Source organism: Oncorhynchus masou, chromosome 24 (genome assembly GCF_036934945.1).
Source record: "Oncorhynchus masou masou isolate Uvic2021 chromosome 24, UVic_Omas_1.1, whole genome shotgun sequence".
NCBI lineage: Eukaryota > Metazoa > Chordata > Actinopteri > Salmoniformes > Salmonidae > Oncorhynchus > Oncorhynchus masou.
The window spans coordinates 98,609,499-98,625,121 of NC_088235.1; the positions used below are offsets into that span (position 1 = coordinate 98,609,499).

The 15,623-nt window shown below is 44.6% G+C and overlaps 1 protein-coding gene across 3 annotated transcripts in view; it reads right to left on the reverse strand.

Annotated features, from left to right (window-relative positions):
- Positions 1 to 1,463: 1,463 nt before the first annotated feature.
- LOC135513112 (phosphatase and actin regulator 1-like) overlaps positions 1,464 to 15,623 on the reverse strand; it is a 46,024-nt gene continuing 31,864 nt past the window's right edge. For all 3 annotated transcript variants that reach the window (XM_064935829.1, XM_064935831.1, XM_064935828.1), the window contains 11 exons: positions 11,163 to 11,243; positions 10,820 to 10,945; positions 10,344 to 10,550; positions 9,472 to 9,745; positions 6,005 to 6,147; positions 5,135 to 5,291; positions 4,303 to 4,358; positions 4,128 to 4,189; positions 3,676 to 3,816; positions 3,280 to 3,356; positions 1,464 to 3,168 (listed from right to left, as the gene is read on the reverse strand). In XM_064935829.1, coding sequence (XP_064791901.1) covers positions 3,153 to 3,168; positions 3,280 to 3,356; positions 3,676 to 3,816; positions 4,128 to 4,189; positions 4,303 to 4,358; positions 5,135 to 5,291; positions 6,005 to 6,147; positions 9,472 to 9,745; positions 10,344 to 10,550; positions 10,820 to 10,945; positions 11,163 to 11,243 — 1,340 coding nt within the window. In that variant the 3' untranslated portion in view covers positions 1,464 to 3,152. The remainder of the gene's footprint in view (positions 3,169 to 3,279; positions 3,357 to 3,675; positions 3,817 to 4,127; positions 4,190 to 4,302; positions 4,359 to 5,134; positions 5,292 to 6,004; positions 6,148 to 9,471; positions 9,746 to 10,343; positions 10,551 to 10,819; positions 10,946 to 11,162; positions 11,244 to 15,623) is intronic.

Here is a 15,623-nt window from a genome sequence, read left to right on the forward strand (position 1 = left end):
TCTTTCAGTGAAATACGGAACCGTTCTGTATTTTATCTAACGGGTGGCATCCATAAGTCTAAATATTTTTTTTACATTGCCCAACCTTCAATTCTATGTCACAATTACGTAAAACTATGGCAAATTAGGCGGCCCAAACTGTTGCATATACACTGACTCTGCATGCAATGAACGCAAGAGAAGTGACACAATTTCACCTGGTTAATATTACCCGTTAACCTGGATTTCTTTCAGCAAAATATGCAGGCTTAAAAATATATACTTCTGTGTATTGATTTTAAGAAAGGCATTGATGTTTATGGTTAGTTACAGTCGTGCAACGATTGTGCTTTTTTCGCAAATGCACTTTTGTTAAATCGTCCCCCGTTTGGCGAAGTTGGCTGTCTTTGTTAGGAAGAAATAGTCTTCAGAGTTTGCAACGAGCAGGTTAGCAGGCTATATCAACTAAATATGCAGGTTTAAAAATATATACTCGTGTATTGATTTTAAGAAAGGCATTGATGTTTATGGTTAGGTACACATTGGATCAAGACGGTCCTTTTTCGCGAATACGCACCGCATCAATTAAATGCAACGCAGGACACGCTAGATAAACTAGTAATATCATCAACCATGTGTAGTTAACTAGTGATTATGATTGATTGATTTTTATAAGATAAGTTTAATGCTAGCTAGCAACTTACATTGGCTTCTTGCTGCACTCGCGTAACAGGCAGTCTCCTCCTGGAGTGCAATGTAATCAGATGGTTAGAGCGTTGGACTAGTTAACTAAGGTTGCAAGATTGAATCCCCGAGCTGACAAGGTAAAAATCTGTCTTTCTGCCCCTGAATGAGGCAGTTAACCCACTGTTCCTAGGCCGTCATTGAAAATAAGAATGTGTTCTTAACTGACTTGCCTAGTTAAATAAAGTATAAATAAAGCTCTAAAAAAATTATCAGCCAAATCGGTGTCCAAAAATACCAATTTCCGATGCCCTAATTAATCGGCCATTTCGATTAATCAGTCGACCTTTAATATATATATATACCTATGGTTGGGGAAACTGGTTCCAGACCTACGCTTAGGGAGGCTTACTGAGCAGTCTGTGATATTGGATCACAGCAGCAGTCCACTCTGTTTTTAATAGCCTGGTCCCAGATCCGTTTGTGTTGTCTTGCCAAGTCCTCCAACCCACTCGGTTCAGTCTACTCTAAATACAGCCCCTTTCCTTGAACATGTCCTGATGGAAGGAAGCTAAGAGGTGGCTTTGCTTGGCATGTGAATGTCTAGCAGAAGAGCACAGTTAAATCATGTATTTGTCAATAAACATACATTTAATGACAGAGAATGTTGAGTGCATTAAAACCCCTAAAATATACTGTTCTACTTCTATTATGAAACACTAATTTAGTAAAGGTGAGTTAAGTTCTCACTGTTGGTAAGGCTACATATGTATGGCATAGAGACGGTTGAGGAAAAGCAGTTTTGAATGTTGTTTTTTAATGTTTCCTTTAGATAAGAAACTGCATACATGATAGAAGACGAACAATAAGTTAACAATCATCACATGCAGTTTCCCTCTGTACAAAAAAGAAAAACATTTTAGTTTATTTTGTATTATGTACACGTCTTATACAGTAATTCCCAAAGAATGTCCTTTCTTTTTTTAGTATGGAGAGGCACAGGGAGACGGTCCTGGGTCGTGTTTAGTAAGCACTCCGTTGTAAAACGTTTCCATGTTTTGTACCTTATGAACATATCCTGTACATACACGCATACCAACATACACCACAAGTCAAAGGGTTCTCCGACTAAACGATCAAGACCATCAACTGCATGTGTTTATTTATAAAATAACCATTTTGAAATGTCTGTCTCCTGTGTATGAACTAAAGGTTGTAGAGTACTTTCATTCCCAGCCAAAGGGTTGTCTAATGTCAGTTCTCCACTGAGGCAAAACAAGGCAGAACCATAAAACTCCTGTTTTCAGAAATCTAAATTCCATTCCCTTCATAACTATTGACCGTTAACTTGCCAGTCTATGGCGCACTCTGCTGAAACGTTGTATAGACAACATACTTCATCAAATGTCATTCAAACGAAGTACATTTGACAACGTTTTCATCCCTGTAAACAGTGACACTATACAGAGGGCTGCAGAACTCTCAACAATAATAATGGTGATCTGGGTTGCATCAAGATCACAACTCATAACAGCGTTTCAAAGTGTATTTGGTATTGAGCAGGCAGCTCTCTGAAATGTTCCCAGTAATTGTTCTCTTGAATGCAGCCCCGGAGGAAAGAAAAGTTAAATTATTGCTAGGTTCATATTTCATATTTCCATACTGTATCAACATGAACACAACATGGACAGGATGTGTTGTATTTCAACATTTAAGTATATATTATATACTGACCATATTCTCATACTACAGCTTCCCAAGTAGCACATGGTGTATACGGTATTGTAAGTAGTACTGCAACACACTTATTACAGAATCCTATTCTGCAGTCCTATCTGATTGAAAGGGATTGGTCCCTCTGTTTTGGAAACAGCAGCCCTTGGAGGAGAATCATTTTTCCCAATCAGTTGTAGGAGGTCTCTGTATTGATTTTTTTTTTTAGATACCCTGCCAAACTCAAATCTCCCACAATCCCAAAGTCCCATTGGCACAGATATAGGAGCAGAGTTCCATAACTCCTCCATAGAGTACCGTCAAAAACCAAAATGCAATAAAGTAAACACATGAACCATCTTCATTATTAACACTTATAATAAAAGGTTATTAAAAAAAACAATACTTTTTAGTCCATATAATCTCAGTTGACAGAGAAGCCAGTCAGTCTAGTGCCTTCTGTCAGTCTCTTCATCTGTATGACAGTTCCTCTCCCCAACCCAACCACACTGTGACCACTGGACCAAAATACTGTTGTAGTTGGTCCAGTCTGCCCTTTCCATTCATTTGTAGCCATTTTGGGTCAACACTAGAATCTGTAGAAGTGTCAGTCGCACAGTTCTGTACACACCCCGCCAGGTTCAGATCACGTTCTACTCTGGTTCTAGTGTGGTTCTGGTCCAGTTCTGGCCTGGAAGGGGAGGGGTGTAGTACACAGAGGCAGCAGTTTTGAGGTCCAGCACTTGAGGTTCTTGAAAAAGATGGCATAAGAATAACTATGGTCGATGAAACCTCCAGGACAGAGAGAGGGAGAGAGATAATTAGTTACTGTATACACTGCTCGAAGTATGGGCAAGTGTATCTGTGTTGTGTTGCAGTGTAGTATGGCTGTGACATACATACCTGGTTAGATGCCGACTACCCTCATGCACTTCCATCTCTGTGCTTTTAAATTCATTGAGTTCTTTACGTATAGCAGCCTACAAGGGACAAACAGAACCGGAGATCAGTCAGAAAACCCCCCCACAGTATACACATTATTAGAGTTGCAAAATTCCGGTAACTTTCAATAAATTCCCTGGTTTCCCAGCAATCCTGGTTGGAGATTTCTGGATTTCCTGCTTATTCCCTTCTGATTCTGGGAATCCTCCAACTGGGATTTCAGGAAAACCAGGGAATTTATTGAAAGTTCCTGTCATTTTTCAACCCTCCGAATGACTGTGCATTTGTGTGTGATTGTATGTGTGTATGATTGTATATCTGTGTGCGGTGTGCGTACCTGCATGTGAGTGTTATTACCTTATCTGCAGCTGTGAGTCTTGTCCACGGTTTGTCTGCCCTCCTGTCGTAGTCCTGGGCGTCGGCTACCTCTACATAGTCACTGAAGCGGGTCAGGATCTTAGCTTCCCTCAGCTCCTCCACTGTAGGCCTCTGGCTCAACTGGGGACAGGAGAAAAGGGTTGTCAGAGTGTGTGTGTGTGTGTGTGGTGGCTGAGGGTCTCGGGGGCAGTAGATATGGATTGTGTTAGTTGCTCTCAACCGTAAAACAATAAAGATGGCCTCGCAGGCAATCATCCAAACCGTTAGAGAAATAGACACACACACTGCTTATGTTACAAGAGGATGAGAACTTGATGTCATAACAGGTAATGCTTTTATATTTATAATGATCTGCCATCTAATGGAAAGTGATACCCTATTCCCCTCTCACCCTCCCCCCTCTCACCCTCCTCACCCTCAACCCCTCTCACCTTTCTAGACAGGCGTTTCTTTAGCTCTCTCATCTCATCTAGCTCCTCCAATTCATTGCGCGCTGAGAGGGAGAGACAGGTTAGAATAGAAGAAAACAAAATAGAAAAGTCACTATTGTCCATTTCGTGAGGATCTGGAAATGTGTATTCTGTCTATCTAGTATGTTCTACTTACGTTTGAGTATATTTCTCTGTTCCAGCTCCTCTGTAGTTGGCCGTTGACTCAACCTCCTGAAAAAAATAAACTAAAGTCAGTCAGGACCGTTTCCTAACGTCTTTTATTGTGTTTTGTTCTATTGTGTTTTATTTTCTGACGTCAGACCAGTCTCCTCTGTGAGCCATGACTCCCTCAGATGTATATGTATTTACTTACCACCTCACAGTCTGACACAGTGATTCACACAGCAACAAGAGGGAGCGGGGAAGAGGGAGGGAGGGAGGAGGGGAGGAAGGAGAAGCAGAGAGATGGAGAGGTAGGTAGAGAATTAGATACATGGAGAGAGAGAGGGAGGAAAGGAAGCGAGGGAGGAGGCAAGAAGCAGTGAGTGTAACAAATGAAAATGTGAGACAAAAGAAAGGAAGGAAACTGTTTGAATTCTTTATTCCTGTATTGCCACATTTATGTTCTGTACTCTGTGAAGGTAAAATCCCACTTGAAGCTGTCCGCCCTCTCACTGGCATATTCAAGACATGACAGGCTTTCTTTTACTCTCCTTCATCCATCTCCCTCTCTCATCGGTTTCCTTCCATCCTCCATCCCTCTCCCTTTTCTCACTTCCTCGCATCTCATCTCTGTCTCGCTTTTCACCTCTCCCCCAGGTCACATCACAACCAGGCCAGAGCAGGTTGTACAGGCGCTGACAGAGGCGAGCTGTGTGTGTGTGCGCTGGCGTAAGCCCCATGATGGCTATATATATTTTTTTAAAGCAGCTGTGTGTGTTTGTATATAGGAACTGAGAGCCCTCCTAGCCATTGCTATAGGGAGGGGATATGTGTGTGCGTCTTACCGTGTGAGCTTGGTGCCTATTTGCTGCCTGAACTCCAGTCTCTCCTGGTCTGACTGTCTGGGCAGGATGTTCTTCTCCTCTAGCTCTCTCACAGACGGACGGTTGCTGATCTTAATGGCCAAGGAGTCCTTCCTCAATACCTTCAGAGCCAGGGTACCTACACACACACACACACACTAAATGTTTATAAAATTGAACAACACCACCAGTAGCTAACACATGCACTAGCAATTAAATTGTCACAACTTTTATCCTCTCCAGTGAGTGCTACAGGATGGGAGTGTGTTTCTAACCCACTCCTCTGTTTACATAACCAGATTACAGAGAGGTGTGTGTATAAATGCTTCAGATATTTTATTTAACCAGGTAAGTCAGTTAAGAACAAATTCTTATTTACAATGACAGCCTACTCTGGCCTAACCCGGATGACGCTGGGCCTGTTGTGCACCGCCCTATGGAACTCCCAATCACAGCCAGTTGTTATACAGCCTGGAATCAAGCCAGGGTCTGTAGTGACGCCTCTAGCACTGATATGCAGGGCCTTAGATCGCTGCACCACTCGGGAGCTTGAAATGGGCCTCAAATTAATAATTCAATGCTGAAGGGAACTACTGGAACAGGGTATCTGAGGACTAGCCATTGTGTGTGTATGTTTCATGACACACACCACTGTCACCTCTGCATTGATTGGTCACAATCAGGGAAGCGAACCAATGGGAATCACAGCTCATAATGGAGGGGTCCAATGAAAGGAGAGCTCTTAAACTACATATCCCAGTAGCCATTGAGGCTGTTACCAGGAGGAATGGCCACTAAGCAGAGACCAAACAGCCACTACGGCCCCAAAACTATGGATAAACAAACACTTACTTGAAAACAGTGTTTCATCATCATCTTCATCCTCCTCGTCCCTGTACGACCCAGGTATGTCTTGGTAGTCTTCTTCATTGGAGAGGTTCTCTTTGTTGTTATCACATGCTATCATCACCGTGGGAACCACATGGTACAGGGAGCTGAGGTCAGTGAGAAAGGTCAAACGTTAGCGAGCGATAGTGGGCTTGTATGTGTGTTTGTCCATCCATCCGCATGTGTGTGGTGTTAGAAAGACGAGAGTAGTAAGGCAACGTCCACCATAAGTTATGAAAGAAGCTATGGAAGTCTGTGATTAACGTAAAACAGCCCAGCGTAAACGGTACCTCAAATCAACTGAGAAAACAAGACTGAAACACTGTATAAAAATGGCCTGACTCAACCAAAAGGGAGAAACTGCAGACCAATCAGAAACTCGCCTCGAAGCAGCATTCCTGATTGGGTCAGGGAAACAGCACAGGAGCACATAGGAAAACAAGCAGCAATCTCGTAATTGGAGCTCTCATACTGGAGAATAATTATCTCTGTTGCTTATACAAACTCAGTTTGAGTGTGGGTATATGCCAACAAGGTTAACTAACATCACATTTAGACTAATTCAGGCAGCAACCAAGTCAAATAAATAAAGACTTTTTAAAGACTAGGATACCTATTACCATTTTGTGCTTGAGACCAGACCGAAAAATGAAAGGGAGGAGGAAAAAAAAAATTGTATCCCGGGAGCACATCTGACTGAAAGGAAATCAACCCCCTGACGGCCCACCAATCAGAGTGATGGACCATGGGGGCACAATCTGGCACTGGCACATCAGTTATACCCTGACTACGTCGCTCACGTCGCGTGCGCAAGCGCTACAAAATAAATGTAGAAATCTATTAAATTATTGCACCCACACTGCTCGTGTGCACCAATGAGCGTCTGCGTTGCCAAGGACTAAAATGAGTCGGTAGATCGCTCTGCAAGTCCTGCCTCTTCCATCTCCTCATTGGTTTATAGAAGCAGGTACCCACGTGCCATCTCCTCGTTGGTTAACCCCACGTGGGTGACTGAAAGACGAACGTGGTAGGTGGCGGTAACGCACCTAATTTATGAAAGTTGCCAATCGCAATATAAAGTCCAGAGAAGAAAAGGCCTGGAAGGAGGAGAGATGACTAGAAACGATTCGGTTGACCGTTTTATGTGTGGATTAATTGGTGGAGTAGAGAAACTTGTGCATTTCAGGTAAAATAACAACTCAATGTTTATATCCCAGGACAAATTAGTTAGCAACAGCAAGCAAGCTAAATATGACAAGTTAGCTAGCAAGTGCAAGCTAGCTAGCTAAATTGCTATAAATGTTTAATGCTTTTTGACCTGTCCCCAAATTAATGTAATTGGTTCAGAGTTCATTTTAACCTGCTTGTCGTGATCGCGTTTGGTGTGGTGGGACAAAATACATTTGTGCAGGATGGCGCACGCGCGCAGCCGGTTTCTGTTCCGTATCATGCCCTGATATGTTTAATCGTTCCTTGTGATTGCCTCCACCCCCTCCAGGTGTCGCTTATTTTCCCTGGTGTATTTATCCCTGTGTTTCCTGTCTCTCTGTGCCAGTTCGTCTTGTATGTTTTTCCAAGTCAACCAGCGTTTTTCCTATTCTCCTGCTTTTTGCTATTCTCCTTTTTCTAGTCCTCCCAGTTTTGAACCTTGCCTGTTTCTGGACTTTGTACCCGCCTGCCTGACTATTCTGCCTGCCTTGACCATGAGCCTGTCTGCCACTCTGTACCTCCTGGACTCTGTACCCTCCTGCCTGCCTTGACCACGGGCCTGTCTGCCACTCTGTACCTCCTGGACTCTGTACCCTCCTGCCTGCCTTGACCACGGGCCTGTCTGCCACTCTGTACCTCCTGGACTCTGTACCCTCCTGCCTGCCTTGACCACGGGCCTGTCTGCCACTCTGTACCTCCTGGACTCGGATCTGGATTTGACCTTTTGCCTGTCCACGACCATTCTCTCTCCTACCCCTTTAGATTAATAAAGATTGTCAGACTCCAACCATCTGCCTCCTGTCTCAGCATCTGGGTCTAGCCTTGTCATGATACACTGAGTGTTTGGGTCAATCACAAGGTGTTTTCCCCTTGTGTGATGAATCTGTAGACTGATGGAGATGGTGTGTTCTGGTGGTGCTCTAAACTGGTTAGACACCAACCCATGATACACATATACCCAGAGAGGTAAAGCCAAGGTAAGGCTCTGGGAACTAGTGCAGCTCTTTATCCAAAGCTGAAGTGAACAACAGCCAGAGGGGGTTTAGATGAAATGGTCTCTGTACTGAGATGTGTTTGACTGACCAGATGTTTCAAATGCTGCCTAGAGTATTGTGGTATTGGATTCCTAAATGACTAATTGATTGTGAGTGGATGGATGCCAATAGTAACCAATCACAGAAACATTTTAACATTTACAATTTAGTTATTTAGCAGACACTTATCCAGAGCGACTTACAGGAGCAATTAGGGTGAAGTGCCTTGCTCAAGGGCACATTGACAGGTTTTCGCCTGGGGATTCGAACCGGCAACCCTTCGGTTACAGACCCATTCTATTACTTATGATAAGACTTCAGAGAGCTGACCTTTTGCCCATCTTTCACTGACAGAGAAAGGCTCTTATTTCTACTCTGACACACAGGCACAAAGAGAGACCGAGAGCTCCAAGAAGAACTCCCAAAAGCAAACTGTCCTCTAACACCAGACTCTTGTCTGCTAACAGTGCTCCTCTCTCAATCTTTATTTCCAATTTAACCCCACTAATTAGAATACGTTTTGTAAAATGATTAACAAGCTACTTAAAGACACGTTCCAACTACCCACAATCCATCACACCGCTGTAGAGTAGGCACAGGCCAGGGCCAAATTGAGTGGAGTACAGGGCAGGCTAGGTATACACAGTGTACAAAATAGAGTTACATCCTATTTTGCCTTCAATTTGTTGGGGCATGGCCTCTACAAGGTGTCGAAAGCGTTCCACAGGGATGCTGGCCCATGTTGACAACAATGCTTTGCATAGTTATGTCTAGTTGGATTGACGTCCTTTGGGTAGTGGACCATTCTTGAGACACACAACTGTTAAGTGTGAAAAAACACAGCAGTGTTGCAGTTCTTGACCTAAACCAATGTGCCTGTCACCTATCATACCCCGTTCAAAGCCATTTAAATATTTTGTCTTGCCTATTCACACTCACAATCCATGCCTCAATTGTCTCAATATTTAAAGTCTTCTTTAACCTGTCTCCCCCCTTCATCTACACGGATTGAAGTGTATTTAACATCAATAAGAGGTCATAGCTTTCACCTGGGCAGTTTGTCATGGAAAGAGCAGGTGTTCCTAATGTTTTGTACACTCAGTGGATACAGTTATGAACCACTTCATCAACATTATTTTTCATGCATACACATGGAGGAAAGGACACACACTGCACTTAAGTCTTCACCTCTCGTATCGCTTCATGGTAAGGGCCAGGGTCTTGTTGAGTTCCTCGATGATGCGGCTGGGGGGGTGTAGGGGCACAGGAAGTGTCCCGTAGTGTAGGGAGTGGCCCCCAAGGGACCCCACATGGTGAGAGGGAGGGGGGCACTTCTGGAAGGTGAGGGCCGAGGGCTCCATGCTTACCCCCGCTCCCACAGGCACACAGATCATCAGCTTCTTAGGAGGTAGAGGAGGAGACAGCTTCATGGACATACAGGGCAGCTTCACTGGCATACCCTCTACAGAGGGAGGGAGGGAGAGACTTCACTAGTGTTTCACTATGGTGAAACAAAGAAATACAGAAATACACTTAAGAAAAAAAGAAGGAACAGCATGTCAGAAAACATGCAATTGAAGAATTCATAGAATCAAATCCCTTCAGGGAAAATTAGAATACACTAAACAAACATGAAGAGTTACCTAAAATGGAGATAAACCACTTCTCCAACATTTTTCAGCCATTTAACAAAGAACCAAAAACATATACGTGATTATTTACAAAATGTAGAATCTGTTATTGAAGACTACCACAACACACTGAATTCTCCAATTACATTGGATGAGCTACAGGACAAAATACAAACCCTCCAACCCAAAAAGGACTGGTGTTGATGGTATACTAAACGAAATGATAAAATATACAGACCACAAATTCTAATGAGCTATTCATAAACTCTTCAACATTATCTTCAGCTCTGGCATCTTCCCCAATATTTGGAGAGAGAGAAATAGATGCAGAGATCAGAGTCAGATATACCCACACAAGCGGCAAGCTGGTGGTCAGAACAAAAGAAAGCAAAGTAAAAGCTAATTACACAGAGGAGTACAGGGCTCTACCTGTGATGTGGTTGGGCAGTCTGTTGAAGGGTTTGGGTGGTAGCGCTGGGGGTTGTTTGGGTTGTTTTATGATGTGATGAGATGACTCTGCCCCGCCGCCGTCGCCTGGATACACCATGACCTTCTTAGTGGGTGGAGTCTGGCTGGGATTCTGGGTGTGGTCTTGTGGAGACGTCCCCTCTCCAGACAACTGGAACTCTACTGTACCTGGGGACAGAATAAATCAATCAAGTGTCATGTTACATCAGGGTGAGAGGAGATTAACTAATGGGCGAGTTTGTTGGGACAGGGCCTGAGATGAGAGAATTGACCAATCAATCAGATGTTATATTACAAAAAGGTGAATGGGAATGAAACAATGGGTGAGCGTGTTGGGAAGTGTGAGAACAAAATTGACCAATCAGATATCATGTTACAGCACAGTGCGTGATGATGAACCAATGGGTGAGTGTGTTGATAGAAGGCCTGAGATGCACCTATGGCTGACCCTGCTCCATCCATCAGCTCAGCTCCATCACAATGTGATGAATCAGACCCTCCTAACGCTGGAGACATCCCGTTCTCCATATTGACCTCCTCTCCTCTCGTTACTACCGTTCCGTCTGCAGAGAGAGGGAAGGGGGTGGGGGGATGGAAACAGAGAACATGTTCCCAGTACATATCTGAACTGGTTCAATACAGGTGGATACTGTGATGCTGACTGTGTGACTTGATTTTGCCTAAAGGATGTTAGATTACACAGCAACAACGTTTTGCCATCAGTCTCTGCTCTCCAACCTCCCTCTGCTGTCTTCTCCTCTATACCCTCTGACCTCTCACCTTTGTCGTAGATGTCCTTCAGCACTCCTCTCTTGATCAGCTCTTCTCTGCTCTGCCGGGTCGACATCTTCCTCTCCAGGACTGATGGGGCAGGAGATGATATCGCAACAACATTAGGTGGCATTATACATGACATTACTATTCACTGTGCTCATAACTGGCCTGCAGAGCAGGCACAGGCTACTGATCTGATAAATGATGTAACACTGGTCACTGCCTGTCTGAATCATAACCCAATTATGTCCATGGTGCAGTGATAACATAAGGTTTGTATGGGGTAAGATTAATAAGATAATATATATCTGTGTGTGTGAGGGTGTGTGTGTGTTGGTCACATTTCTGAACATGTGGTGTTCAGAAAAAAGCAGAATCTGCACCGACAGCTGGGGGAGCAGCATGAGATTAGAAAAACTGGGCAGCACCCCACTGGTGTGTTTATTTGTGGGCAGAAAGCAGCTAGAATGATGCAACCTAGGGCATGGCCTCTCTATCCAAATATATACATTTCATACTGTAGATTTAACCTGGACACATGGCTCAGGACTACCTTGCATAACAAACTTGATATTATATCATAAGGACTGTATAACATCATACACTGCTCAAAAAAATAAAGGGAACGCTTAAACAACTAATGTAACTCCAAGTCAACAATCACACTTCTGTGAAATCAAACTGTCCACTTAGGAAGCAACACTGATTGACAATAAATTTCACATGCTGTTGTGCAAATGGAATAGACAACAGGTGGAAATAATAGGCAATTAGCAAGACACCCCCAATAAAGGAGTGGTTCTGCAGGTGGGGACCACAGACCACTTCTCAGTTCCTATGCTTCCTGGCTGATGTTTTGGTCACTTGAATGCTGGCGGTGATTTCACTCTAGTGGTAGCATGAGACGGAGTCTACAACCCACACAAGTGGCTCAGGTAGTGCAGCTCATCCAGGATGGCACCTCAATGCGAGCTGTGGTAAGAAGGTTTGCTGTGTCTGTCCAGCGTAGTGTCCAGAGCATGGAGGCGCTACCAGGAGACAGGCCAGTACATCAGGAGACGCTCATCAGGAGCATGCCCAGGCGATGTAGGGAGGTCATACAGGCACGTGGAGGCCACACACACTACTGAGCCTCATTTTAATTTGTTTTAAGGACATTACATCAAAGTTGAATCAGCCTGTAGTGTGGTTTTCCACTTTAATTTTGAGTGTGACAAAATCCAGACCTCCATGGGTTGATAAATTTGATTTCCATTGATAATTTGTGTGATTTTGTTGTCAGCACATTCAACTATGTAAAGAAAAAAGTATTTAAAATCAGAATATTTCATTCATTCAGATCTAGGATGTGTTATTTTAGTGTTCCCTTTATTTTTTTGAGCAGTGTATATCTTACATAATTCCGGAACATTATTCAATTAAAGAGAGACAGTATTAACTTCAGTAACAGTAAATATAAGTTCAGACTGAATCTGCAGGGAATCTTATCTGGCAACACTTTCACAAGAGTTCTCTACATTTCTGATGAACAAGACTGATCATGTATAAATGTTCTAAAGCACTATATTTTTAATTTCAGATCATTTATAAAAGGCCTAAGGGGACCTATGCTCTCAGAATCTACCAAGTCTTGCTGATGTCTAACGTGCACACACACATCCTGTGGTATATTTGGCCTTATCCGCCTGGCTCTGAGGCATCATGGCACCTAACTGCTGTTTACATAATACAGCCATCATACAGGACAGCATCTAGCTGCCCAGCTCTGCTACCCCACAGTACAGCACCTAGCTGCCCAGCTCTGCTACCCCACAGTACAGCACCTAGCTGCCCAGCTCTGCTACCCCACAGTACCTACAGTACAGCACCTAGCTGCCCAGCTCTGCTACCCCACAGTACAGCACCTAGCTGCCCAGCTCTGCTACCCCACAGTACCTACAGTACAGCACCTAGTACTTTGACAACAAGGTTGATGAAATCTGAGCAAGGGTAGCATTCCAGAGGGACATCAGAGACTGTAACGTTCTTTGCTTCATGGAGACAGTGTCTCTCCGGTGAGCCATATCGGAGTCGGTGCAGCCAGCGGGTTTCTCCACGCATCGCGCCGACAGAAACAAACATCTTTCTGGTAAGAAGAGGGGCGGGGGCGTATGCCTTATGGCTAACGAGACGTGGTGTGATCACAGAAACATACAGGAACTCAAATCCTTCTGTTCACTTGATTTAGAATTCCTCACAATCAAATCGACCCCATTATCTACCAAGAGAATTCTCTTCGATTATAATCACAGCCGTATATATTCCCCCCCAAGCAGACACATCGATGGCTCTGAACGAACTTTATTTGACTCTTTGCAAACTGGAATCCATACATCCTGAGGCTGCATTCATTGTAGCTGGGTATTTTAACAAGGCTAATCTGAAATCAAGACTCCCTAAATTGTATCAGCATATCGATTGCGCAACCAGGGCTGGCAAAACCTTGGATCATTGTTATTCTAACTTCCGCGACGCATATAAGGCTCTGCTCTGCCCCGCCCTCCTTTCGGAAAAGCTGACCACGACTCCATTTTGCTGATCCCTGCCTACAGACAGAAACTAAAACAAGAAGCTCCCATGCTGAGGTCTGTCCAACGCTGGTCCGACCAAGCTGATTCCACACTCCAAGACTGCTTCCATCACGTGGACTGGGATATGTTTCGTATTGCGTCAGACAACAACATTGACGAATACGCTGATTCGGTGTGCGAGTTCATTAGAACGTGCGTTGAACATGTCGTTCCCATAGCATTGATTAAAACATTCCCAAACCAGAAACCGTGGATTGATGGCAGCATTAGTGTGAAACTGAAAGCGCGAACCACTGCTTTTAATCAGGGCAAGGTGACTGGAAACATGACCGAATACAAACAGTGCAGCTATTCCCTCCGCAAGGCTATCAAACAAGCTAAGCGTCAGTATAGAGACAAAGTAGAATCTCATTTCAACGGCTCAGACACAAGAGGTATGTGGCAGGGTCTACAGTCAATCATGGACTACAAAAAGAAAACCAGCCCAGTCACGGACCAGGATGTCTTGCTCCCAGGCAGACCAAATAACTTTTTTGCCCGCTTTGAGGACAATACAGTGCCACTGACACGGCCTGCAACGAAAACATGCGGACTCTCCTTCACTGCAGCCGAGGTGAGTAAAACATTTAAACGTGTTAACCCTCGCAAGGCTGCAGGCCCAGACGGCATCCCCAGCCGCGCACTCAGAGCATGCGCAGACCAGCTGGCTGGTGTGTTTACGGACATATTCAATCAATCCCTATACCAGTCTGCTGTTCCCACATGCTTCAAGAGGGCCACCATTGTTCCTGTTCCCAAGAAAGCTAAGGTAACTGAGCTAAACGACTACCGCCCCGAAGCACTCACTTCCGTCATCATGAAGTGCTTTGAGAGACTAGTCAAGGACCATATCACCTCCACCCTACCTGACACCCTAGACCCACTCCAATTTGCTTACCGCCCAAATAGGTCCACAGACGATGCAATCACAACCACACTGCCCATCTGGACAAGAGGAATACCTATGTGAGAATGCTGTTCATCGACTACAGCTCGGCATTAAACACCATAGTACCCTCCAAGCTCGTCATCAAGCTCGAGACCCTCGGTCTCGACCCCGCCCTGTGCAACTGGGTAATGGTGGTGAGGGTAGGCAACAACATCTCCACCCCGCTGATCCTCAACACTGGGGCCCCACAAGGGTGCGTTCTGAGCCCTCTCCTGTACTCCCTGTTCACACACGACTACTTGGCCACGCACGCCTTCAACTCAATCATCAAGTTTGCGGACAACACAACAGTGGTAGACTTGATTACCAACAACGACGAGACGGCCTACAGGGAGGAGGTGAAGGCCCTCGGAGTGTGGTGCCTCTTCAACCTCAGGATGCTGAAGAAATTCGGCTTGTCACCAAAAGCACTCACAAACGTCTACAGATGCACAATCGAGAGCATCCTGGCGGGCTGTATCACCGCCTGGTACGGCAACTGCTCCGCCCACAACCGTAAGGCTCTCCAGAGGGTAGTGAGGTCTGCACAACGCATCACCGGGGGCAAACTACCTGCCCTCCAGGACACCTACACCACCCGATGTTACAGAAAGGCCATAAAGATCATCAAGGACAACAACCACCCGAGCCACTGCCTGTTCATCCCGCTATCATCCAGAAGGCGAGGTCAGTACAGTTGCATCAAAGCTGGGACCGAGAGACTGAAAAACAGCTTCTATCTCAAGGCCATCAGACTGTTAAACAGCAACCACTAACATTGAGTGGCTGCTGCCAACACACTGACTCAACTCCAGCCACCTTAATAATGGGAATTGATGGGAAATGTAAAATATATCACTAGCCTCTTTAAACAATGCTACCTAATATAATGTTTACATACCCTACATTATTCATCTCATATGTATACGT